This window comes from Haliotis cracherodii, unplaced genomic scaffold, assembly GCF_022045235.1.
Source record: "Haliotis cracherodii isolate W230 unplaced genomic scaffold, xgHalCrac1.p SCAF_17, whole genome shotgun sequence".
Taxonomy (NCBI): domain Eukaryota; kingdom Metazoa; phylum Mollusca; class Gastropoda; order Lepetellida; family Haliotidae; genus Haliotis; species Haliotis cracherodii.
Window position 1 is genome coordinate 20234804 of NW_027266272.1, and position 12090 is coordinate 20246893.

The following is a 12090-nucleotide window of genomic DNA, read 5'->3' on the forward strand; positions in this document are numbered from 1 at the left end:
AATATCACGGCGGGGGACACCAGAAATGGGCTTCACACATTGTACCCATGTCGGGAATCGAACCCGGGTCTTCGGGGTGACGAGCGAACGCTTTAACCACTGGGCTCTCCGACCGCCCCTGTTATACCAAGAAAGGAGGTATGGATGGTAATTGGTTAATTATTTTTAATCACGAAAGAAATCAAATACGGTTTTGACTGCATCAATTAAACCTCTACTCCATTTCCAAATATATCTCAAAAGAAGATGCCATAGTTTTCAGAACTTGAGACGCGAGGAATTGTTTCTGGAGTGACATTGTTTCTTTCATTAACTGACTTTCATTGTTTGCTTAAATTAATTATAAGGATCACTGTCCAAATATGCCTCCCACAATTGTTTCATTTTGCTCAACATGACAAAAACGTTATTCAACATGATTGGGATGGGCTAAAATAATTTTCTCAAATGTGTTTAAGAATCCTGACGGACAATATTGTCCTTTTGCTCTGTCCAGAAGCATTTACATGTAGTCTGTTTGCTTATACTACAGAACGCAGATTTTGTAGTCAGCTTTCAACAAAAAAGGCACCCGTGAAGATTCCGGGGTAGAATAGGTCTTCAGCAACCCATACTTGCCGTAAAAGGCGACTAACGGGATCGGGTGGTCAGGCTCGCAGACTTGGTTGGTACATGTCATCGATCCCAATTGCGTTGATCGATGCTCATGATGTCAATCAAGGGATTGTCAGGTCCAGACTCGAGGGGCGGTCGGGTTGGTTGGTTGGTTAGTTGTTTAATGCCGCACTCAACAATATTACAGCTATATGACGGCGGTCTGTTAATAATCGAGTCTGGACCAGACAATCCAGTGATTGATATCATGAGCATCGATCCACGCCATTGGGATCGATGACATGTATGAACCAAGTCAGTGAGCCTGACCACACGATCCCGTTAGTCGCCTTTTACGACAAGCATAGTCACCTTTTACGGCAAGCATGGGTTGCTGAAGACCTATTCTACCCGGCAGTCTTCACGGGTCGGGGTAGCCTGGTGATAAAAGCGTTCGCTTGAGACAAGGGTTCGATTCCCGACATGGGTACAATATGAGAAGCCCATTTCTGGTGTCCCCCGCTATGACATTGCTGGAATATTGCTAAAAGCGGCGTAAAACCATATTCACTAACTCACCAGACTCGATTACTTACAGACCACACTCACACAGCTTGAAAATTAGTGCGGTGTTAAACAACAAACAAACAATCTTTACAGCAATCTTTTATTTAACATTGCTGTCGTTGTGAGAGCCGTGCTTCTTGAAGTAAATGGTCATGTGATACATACACAGTACACTACATTTTCATTACAAATTTTTGTTTGTTTATCCAACACTTAATGAAGGTATAAAATATTTTAGAAAGCCTGGCGATGCTATTCACCGATAACAACCTTGGCTAGTTGGTGGACTACATGTGCCGTTAAATTGTGACCTTAAGAATATGAACATTATGACAGTTATATCACGGTGTGTCAGCTTGATGTGTGAGGAAAACCCAAAGTGATGCAGGGGTAGAATAGGTCTTCAGCAACCCACGCTTGTCGTAAAAGGCAACTATGCTTGTCGGAAAAGGCGACTAACGGGATCGGGTGGTCAGGCTCGCTGACTTGATTGATGCATGTCATCGGTCCCATTGTCGTAAAAGGCGACTAACGGGATCAGGTGGTCAGGCTCGCGTGGCGTCCAATGGCGTGGATCGATGCTCATGACATTAATTACTGGATTGTTGTTTAACGCCGTATTCCAGCTACATGACGGCGGTCTGTAAATAATCGAGTCTGGACCAGACAATCCAGTGATTAATGTCGTGAGCATCGATCCACGCCGTTGGGATCGATGACATGCATCAACCAAGTCAGTGAGTTTGAAGTTGTGTTCCATTTGCTTCAAAACGTTTTGACAATCAGCACCCATTCGTTTACTAGTAAATTTACATGTTCGAAGTTATCTTATTCATTTCTCAACTAGGGGCGGTCGGTTAGCCTAGTGGTTAAAGCGTTCGCTCGTCACGCCGAAGACCCAGGTTCCATTCCCGACATGGGTACAATGTGTGAAGCCCATTTCTGGTATCCCGCGCCGTGATATTGCTGGAATATTGCTAAAAGCGGCGTAAAACCATACTCACTCACTCACTCATTTCTCAACTAGTTATTCAAGAGAAGGAACCGCAACTTTAAGCAGGTCTCAGCTTCATTTCAGTCCACATGAGAGAGTACTCGAAGCCGTGCCAACTTTCCCAGTTCAAGCCGTTGCTGTAAGCGCTGGTGTCGTAGAGCCCGTTCAGGTTGCTTGAGTGACAATCCCTGTACCACCAGCCACCGTAACGGGCGAGTGCACAGTTGTTGTGCCACGTGTCTTGGTCCTTGTCCTTGGTGGAGAAGTACATGCCGTTATGGGTGTTGGCAAATGAGTCACCTTGAGAAGGGAAAATAACAATACACTACTGTGCAAAAGTAACTTCCATCAATGATGTTAGTAACACTGTCTGAACTTGGTGTTCCCCGCCGTGATATTGCTGGAATATTGCTAAATGCGGCGTAAAACAAAACTCACTCACTCACTCACTGTCTGAACTTGTTTATAATTCGCCAGTGTTTGAGTTTCAAACCCATTCATTTTGTATTATTCGTTCGTTGATTAAACATGTTTTATTGAGAACAATCAAATGAATTAGGCACAAGTGGTCAGGCTCGCTGACTTGGTTGATGCATGTCATTGTATCCCAATTGCGTGGCTCAATACTCATGCTATCAATCACTGGATTGTCTGGTCTAGACTCGATTATTTACAGACCGCCGTCATATAACTAGCATATTGCTGAGTGCGACGTTAAACAAACAAACAAACAAACATTACCTGAGGTCATCACGAACCTACCTCTGTTGCCACTGTAGCCCGATACTGTAAGTAGGTATTTGCCAACTTCGTTCCCCACAGAGAAGGATGAGTACTTTGCATACCCGAATACGTCACTTTGGTCTCTCATGTCGATCCTCAGTTGTGATGCTTTTGCCGTTGTCAAGCGATTAAGTATGTCATTACCTACAAAGTAGACACACTTTATGGATAACATCTTTATTTTACTGTAATGGCGACGTATCGGTATAGAGATCCTTACACAGTTCGGGTCCTGTCGTAGGCGTCGACCATACTCATCCCAAACATGTTCTATGGGGTGCAGGTCTGGAGAAACAGGAGGTCATGGCAGTACAGCAATGTTATGCTACCTCAAAGTCTCTTACAACATGTGAAACCCGTGAAGATTCCGGGGTAGAATAGGTCCTCAGCAACCCATACTTGCCGTAAAAGGCGACTATGCTTGTCGTAATAGGCGACTAACGGGATCGGGTGGTCAGGCTCGCTGACTTGGTTGATACATGTCATCGATCCCAATTGCGTGGGTCGATGTTCATGATGTCAATCACTGGATTGTCTGGTCCAGACTCGATTATTTTACAGACCGCCGTCATATAGCTGGAATATTGCTGAGTGCGGCGTTAAACAAACAAACAAAAAACAACAACATGTGGGCTGGCGTTATCCTGCTGCAACTTTACGTTAAGTACCCGCATTTGCGCAAGGGTAAAAAAACCCCCTGATATCGGACGATATCGTTCCAGTAGCGTATGCCATTCAAATTGTCTTCAATAATGATGAGTAGCATTATCCCATGAATTAGATACCACCCCATAGCACAACACTTAGCAAACAGAGGCATTTGGTAGCGCTATTACGGTTACACAACAGTGTTTTAATGAGCAACCCATGCTTGTCGTAAAAGGCGACTAACGGGATCGGATGGTCAGGCTCGCAGACTTGGTTGATGTATGTCATCGTATCACAATAATAATCTGTGATATATCGCTAGTTGTTTGCCACTAACGTGGCCATATCCCCCGCCCCTGTTGCAGAATTTATGACATAATTAAATCTAAACAAACCCTAACCTTTTTTAACCAAGGTGGAACTTGTCATGGAAATTGAAAAGAAGAGTTTGGAACCTAAGTCCATCTTGTTGCCATGGAAACGTTAAACATAAAAATTTCTAAAATATCTAAATAGCAAAAGACACCAGTTCAGCATTTACCTGACAAACTTGCAAAGTTTCATTAAAAAATATTGAACGGTTTATGAGTTATGCTCCAGAAACGAACCCTACCCTCACAGAACCTAAGTCCATCTTGTTGCCATGGAAACGTAAAAAATAAAAATTTCTAAAATTTCTAAATAGCAAAAGGCACCAGTTCAACGTGTACCTGACAGACCTGCAAAGTTAGATGAAAAAATATTGAACGGTTTCTGAGTTATGCTCCGGAAACGAAACGTGACGGACGGACGGAGCCTGTTTCTATATCCCCCGGCAACTTTGTTGGGCGGGTGATAATAAATGTTTAACTTGCTCAAGTCACGATATGGCTGAAATATTGCCGATGTGACTTTAAATATTAATTCACTCTCTCACCCCAATTGCGTGGATCGTGCAAATTGGCATGTGCACCATGTATTATCAATGCACGTGCAAATTGTGAATCACGACTTCAAAGTCAAGGATACGTGTTTATGAATATATTGTGAGAAAGTGTTTATTTCCGTATAGGGTCCATCGGCCCATTTCCAGGACATGTAAGAGTATCTACAAACGATGCGTCGTACAATCACACCAGCATCACATATTAACGGAATTTACACCATGGCTCCTTTGTGTTTGACCGTTGTCTAATTAACTGAATTGTTAGTTAAACACCACTTGGCAATGACGGCGGAACTTTTTTTTCAGCTACCATTTGTCTTGATGAAAGAACAATTGAATGAAAAACATTTGTCGCCAGCGGGATTCGAACCCGTAAAGTCCGCACTGAAAGCAAACGAATGTAGCCTTCAGCCACGGCGACATAGTAGAAAGGGCATGAAATTAACAACTAAATATCAGTACCAATTGCGAAATGTGCATTTTAGTATTTGTACAGTACTTCTGATTTTGTACCTTTTCGCTCAACGAAACAAACAGATAGAAAAGAAATAATTACTATTATCTCGAAGAGGGCTTATATTTGCTCATAACAGGCCCATAAACATGGGCAAGTAATATTTAGTTGATTGATAAATGTGCTCGAGTTGGTCCATAATGAATGGTATACGTGCCCTGGGACATGCATTTCATAATCCAAATCGGCGAGGTGCACGTGCGAAAGGCTCGGGGAACACATTTCACGTGCCTCACGCAAGGACCGACTCACACCGTGTTCTCACAGTTGAGCATAGAGTCCCTGAATATCTTTCAAAATACCTTTTACAAAACAATGTTTTTTAAGCATTTTAGGTGCCATAAATGTTGGACATGGTTTAAGTATGTTAGAAATGTCCTTGAAATGGTTGATTAAACGACACGGCGCTGCGCGCCCCGTGGTTTAATTAACCATTTCAAGGATTAGACACTGGGTCCTCGTGGTCTTACCTATACATAGTTGACATGTTTTTTTAGAGCTACATGTCTAAACTCATATTTGGCCAAGAAATTGATAACATATTTACTGTTTGATAACATTGATTGTTTTCACTTTGTGCTATATTGCTACTATGCACTATAATATCTAGGAAGCAGGTCGTTACGTAGGTCATTGTAAAACAGGTTGGTTGGTTTGTTGTTTGATGCCGTAAAAGGCAGTTGGGATCGATGACACGCATCAACCAAGTCAGCGAGCCTGACCACCCGATCCCTTTAGTCGCCTGTTACGACAAGCATAGTCACCTTTTACGGCAAGCATGGGTTGCTGAAGACCTATTCTACCCCGGAATCTTCACGGGTCATGAAAGCCCAAAACTTCAGAGCCATACATTAAAACTGGCAAAACTTTGACATCAAATATGTGCAATAAAATTTCTTACGTTTTGCATATTCTGATAATCTTCAAAGCCTAATCAGAGAAAACAGCCTGGGTAACAAACCTGAGCTTGACGAAATGATACCTAAATATTTATATGTAGATACGATGTCTAATCGTCTCTATCAAAATAAACTTTTTCATATTTCCTCAGTCTACGTGCCTTTCTAAATACCATTACTTTCGTCTTTTCCACATTTACTTTAACTGCCATTTATTTCAATATTAAGATAACCTATCCAACCTCCTCTGCAAACCTACTACTGTACTATCAAAAATGTCGTCGGCAAAAAGTAACATAAATAATTGTAAAATACCTATCTCTATACATCTATGGCCATCCATTCCCATGAAGTCAACAATAATATTTATGTACAAAGTGAAGAGAAATGGCGGACACCAAACATACAATAAAAATGATCAGTAAAGCCTACATTCAATGAGGACCCGTGAAGATTCCGGGGTAGAATAGGTCTTCAGCAACCCATGATTGCCGTAAAAGGCGACTAACGGGATCGGGTGGTCAGGCTCGCTGACTTGGTTTTGATGCATGTCATCGATCCCAATTGCGTGGATCGATTCTCATGATATTAATCACTGGATTGTCTGGCCCAGACTCGATTATTTACAGACCGCCGTCATAAAGCAGGACTATTGGTGAGTGCGGCGTTAAACAACAATCCAAACCAATCCAATCATTTAATGAGATACAAGACTTAACATATTTCTTAACAAACGAATTAGCTTTCCCCTGATATTGGAAGTCCATAATTTATATAGACCCGTGAAGAATAGGTATGCAGCAACCCATTCTTGCCGTTTTCATTATTCTTTTATTCTTATTTTCTGACATCCCTGATCATTGGAGCACAGCTCCGTGACACCCGTCCTTGCAGTCCTTATGAAACCAGCTTAGTGAATTTATTGATACACGAGTATTGTGCTTTATGATAAAGTTTGTCTTAAATATACTGGCACAATTAAACAAAACGTCTTGGAAAGCAGTATATATTCCCTGATCATTATTGCTCACTTCAAGGAAATTGTCACTAAATTCATCTGATATAGTGCTACATATAATTTGAAATGAAAAATGTGCTTTTCTGATTCCAAATAAATTTGTCTGTTTTAAGTTGTTAAAACAAAAGTTATTTGCAGTGGGAGAATAAAAAAGCCGACCATTGCATATTGTCCTTCCAGTGTGTTTACAAAAGTCAAGAAGTCGATAACCGCGACTTTTCACAACACATACTTGTTAAGTGCAAGATGCATTTTTAAATTTCAGATTAGATATATTTTTTAACTGTAGATGAAGCACAGTCACTTTGTAACGTTAGTGTGCATACTGGTGTCAAATCGATTCCTCTATTGATATATACATCTCGTCTGAAGGTTGTGCATTGTGATAATGTAATGCACGCAGCCTTTGTGATAGTGATACATGTTTTGCGACATGGGCCGGGGTTGCCCGTTTACCGATCCTCTCCAACAAACGTTTGTTTATACACATGTGGAAGCAAAGATCGTTTAAACCACGTTGAGTTTATTCTGAGAATACAAAGCTCGTAGTTGCTTGCTATTGGGGTGTCATAAAATCAACATCAAAACCAATTAAACTTATTTTACAGTCCATAAAAGGAAGACATTGAAAAAAGTGAGCATACATATTTCCTGATTATGATTGTTTCGAATTCATACCTGTAATGTTTTTTTAACGAATCCACCGACACCTTCTGAAAGTGTCGTTTCGAATTCATACCTGTAATGTGTTTTAACGAATCCACCGACACCTTCTGAAAGTGTCGCAGGGATAACAAAAACGACATTTGAGAAGATTAGTCGTTAGTACACCACCAACAATTTCTGTATCAGAAATTCGAATCCAAATCTCTGGTATAAAAATAGTTACCATAGAATCATTAAATGCCAAACTGAATAAAACTACTTTGACACTGGAAACTCAGTATAACAATGTTAAAGAATGTTTTCAATGGATAAAAACATAAGAAAAGACAAAAATAAAATGGTAAAAATTTTGTACCGAAGAACCTGGTCTTTTAATCAATTACACTTAGTTGGGTCGCTTCGGCAATGCAGATAAATCATTTACCAAGTTTCCTGCGTAATAGCAGTTAAGTGTATATTCAATATGTTATATTGCATCTCCAGGTAATTAGTTTCGTTTTTGTGTGTTTAGACATCTTTATGTGTATAACATATACAAAAAAAACCACAACAATATTAAACATGTGACGGTTTTAAAAGTGTCTTTTCAGCAGATCAATGTACTTCACCGTTTATAGAGCCGGTCGCGGAATAAATGTTTTCAGGTTCTGAAAGTAACTTCCACGGACTAGTAAGACCTGGGGTAATTGGCAGTGAGCCATGAATGAGAAGAACTTTAGTGAATCTTTAACGTTTGTTTATGACACCCACATGTAACCATGGTAATATTCATTCCCTCAATATGTCGATTAACTGATAATTGTATCACATATAGAAATGATGTAATTCAGATGTGTGGCAGAAACACTTTGCATATTACGCAACTTAATAATTTGGAACATAATGTTAAATATAGTCTTATCATACCTCCATGTCAGATTGATATCTGATTGGTCCACGTGATCTTGATTAAATACTATGTGTAACTCCTTTGAGGGAAATATATTTCTCAGCGGGGGAATGAATACCTTATACCCCGCCACGAGCAAGACAGGCTGAACGTGGACTTCTGAGAGGCAGAATAAATCCCTTATACCCTGCTTCCAAGCAAAAAGCCGCACTTTTTTCGAGTCACGAGACGAAGCACTAGGTAACCTATTCTCAATCGAACAGCTGTTTTCTATCAATTTTGAATTTGTGTTAACTCTTTTACAGGGTCATATTAAAACATGTCGGTAAGATAAGTTCGTTGTAGCAGTATCACCCGGGGTACATGGGGGTTTATGAGTCCCTCGACAGGTTGGTTATATATCACTCTCCGCCGGCTCGTGGCTCGCGCCCCTCGTTAGGTTTTATACCACTCGCCTTCGACCAGTGAAGATATCCGGGGTAGAATAGGTCTTCAGCAACCCATGCTTGCCGTAAAAGGCGACTATGCTTGTCGTAAAAGGCTACTAACGGGATCGGGTGGTCAGGCTCGTTACATGGACTAGAAATTCTTATGATTTTTTATATCACCATTTTTACCTCGAAGGATGTAGGTCCAGATCTAAAGACAATTTTATTTATTATTTCATGTTTACACTGCCAGCCATGCAACAACCAGCTGTATCGCCGAAAAAGAGAGGTGATGTGAGCGTATGTATGCTCACCTTGCACAACAGGAATATCTCGTGTAGTTTGTTTACAACAAATGTACTCAAAACAATATCATCGTTGGGTGAGAAAGATGTGTTGAGAACTACTTCAGTAAATCAGTCAGAATGACAGCGCGTCGTAATACGTTTACATCAAGTACAAGACGTCAAAATGGCTGACACGATAAACGTGACGGGAGATATTTCCGAAGTTGTAGATGAACCGGTGGCGGTTACATCATTGATCAATTGGCTGATAATTGAAAGGGGATTATAAAGATGCGTCATATAGATAATAAGGTAAATTGTCAGATTGCTGAAGACTGAAACTGTCACTGTAGACACCATTCGTGACCAACTCGTGTTATTCCGGGACAAGCCGAATAGCGACTCGTGCCCCTCTCGTGGCCATTTTTGCGACCGGGTTCCGTCTTAGCGCAAACGGGCATACCTAAAACAATTGTCAATTCGTTGCGTAATGGTTCCCATATATTCCCCCAAATATTATATATATTTCAGATGCAATTTAAAGCACATCGGGACGTGCAGAATTATACAGTATGACTGAACACATTTAACTGTTTCTTGGGTATATTTTTAGATGCAAGACATATGTAAAATCAAAAATTATTTCTGAGGGATTCTTTGACGAAGTACTTGAAACCATACGCGCATTCTGATTGGTTTGTCGTATTTTCGCACATAACATTCAACGATAGGGGGACGAGTCTTCTTGTAGGTTACGGAAAGGAGCGAGTGGTGACGAATGTGTAGACACGGATGGAGTCGATACTACGATAGTTTGGATTTCTTCGTTTTGTTCACTAGGATGGGTCAAAGCGATGATATTCTCGAACGAGCATGCAGTTAAACTCTCTCACCTATCCCAGAGTGTTCTATAACGCTCAGTTTAAGACTATAAGGGGTCTAAATGATCAGAAACAACGCTGCTGTATATATTTGTGCCAAAGAATACCCTATCTAATATCTATTAAATCTGTGGGCGGTCGGGTAGCCTCGTGGTTAAAGCGTTCGCTCGTCACGCCGACAACCCGGGTTCGATTCCCGACATGGGTACAATATTGCTGTAATATTCCTAAAAGCGGCGTAAAGCCATACTCACTCACTCACTTTTAAATCTGCAATTAATGGTATTTCTGATTTTTAATACTGATGCCAGGAAGAACAAAATGATGGTTTGTCAATATGGAAATGTTTGAAAACTGTAGGTGAGTGCCCTACTTACTATTTGAACACTGCCATAAACTATGAAACATGACTAGAGTTGAATGTACCATTACGTTTTGGGAGTTTCATACACCTGGGTCATCTGTCTGATCAAAACATTCAGATGGATCTTACAAGCAATTCCATTGGGCCTAACCAGCCCTTGAATCCCAATGGAGCCCCTCCTGACTTCGGAAATCCGGGATAGAATAGGTCTTCAACAACCTATGCTTGCCGCAAAAGGCGACTAACGGGATCGCGTGGTCAGGCTCGCTGACTTGGTTGATGCATGTCATCGATCACAATTGCGTGGATTACTGGATTGTCTGGTCCAGACTCGATTTATTTTACAGATCACCGTCATATAGCTGGAATATTGCTGAGTGCGGCATAAAACAACAAACCAACCTTCAAACCCAGAATTTGACTTTGTAAGTATTGATTTGGATCTTTTTATGATAGTGTAATTTTAAAGTTGTATCCAGAACTATCTCATATGTCAATACACCAATAGCATCATCTTACCAATCCAAAACTCGCTTCCAGGAGATCCGAACCCAGACTTGTAGGTCGCCCAGTTCCGGTAAAAGTCAACTGAACCATCTATCCTTCTCTGGAACACCTGAATACACACAAAAGCATGGCTAATCACAAGTGGGTGAAAAACATTACAGAAATCTGTTACGTTTTACATGCATGGTTTGGCCAGTCGTGTCAAGGTGCCACAATTTGCTGTGCAGAGTGGCGTCCCTTGGGTATGCCAGAAACTTATGTTTTGGGGTAGAGTCCTGGTTCGCCCCGATTATTATTCTAGGTTTGTCAGCACCATACCCGTGTTCATTACAACCCATGCTTGCCTTGAAAGGTTATGCTTGTCGTAAGAGGCCACAAACGGGATCGGGTGGTCAGGCTCGCTGACTTGGTTCATGGATGTCATCGGTCCCAATTAATTGTGTGGACACCAAAAAACAATCATTAATAACAGCGGCATGGCTTCTCAGCGGGCTAGCAATATAAAGCTAGTCTAGTACAAGCAGCCACACGTTGATAAAATTAAATAATTCTGAACGCGAACACTTAACACCCATTTCACGTCATCCAGCCCTAAAGCAGGATATATTGTGTGAACGCATGTGTAGATCTGAAGACTATTTGATCTTATTTTGTTTGTTGTTTAATATTCAAGCTACGTGGTCTGTAAATAATCGTCGAATCGGATATTCTTAGTGTAAATGGCAAAGTGGATTGGTTTGTTGATTAACGCCGCACCCAGCAGTATTCCAGCTATATGACGGCGTTCTGTAAATAATCGGGTCTGGACCAGACAATCCAGTGATTAAGGTGAAATTTGTACGAATGTATCACTGAAAATCAGTGATGCCACAGTTAAGGTGTCTGCGAAAAGCGTAAGCTTTCCTTGCATCCCCCTATAGTTCCGCATATGTATTGGCACTAACATCTTTGCATAGACTTTCTACTTTCAGTTATCTGTGTACTGACCGTCCACCCGCCGCCATCAGTGGTCATGTCACAGTACACCCGGATCGGTCCCTGGCCATCATTGGGGTTTACAACGTAGATGCCATCGGCAGATGACGGATCCTGGGCCAAAATGTCCGCGCAATCCTTTCTTTCTGAA

At 41.2% G+C, this 12090-nt stretch overlaps 1 protein-coding gene across 1 annotated transcript in view; it reads right to left on the minus strand.

The window, feature by feature from the left end:
* Window positions 1–2213: 2213 nt before the first annotated feature.
* LOC139464514 (microfibril-associated glycoprotein 4-like) overlaps window positions 2214–12090 on the minus strand; it is a 34020-nt gene continuing 24143 nt past the window's right edge. The window contains exons 2-5 of the mRNA XM_071246042.1: window positions 11952–12085; window positions 10977–11073; window positions 2918–3082; window positions 2214–2455 (exon numbers count right to left, since the gene is read on the minus strand). Of these exons, the coding sequence (XP_071102143.1) occupies window positions 2214–2455; window positions 2918–3082; window positions 10977–11073; window positions 11952–12085 (638 nt within the window). The remainder of the gene's footprint in view (window positions 2456–2917; window positions 3083–10976; window positions 11074–11951; window positions 12086–12090) is intronic.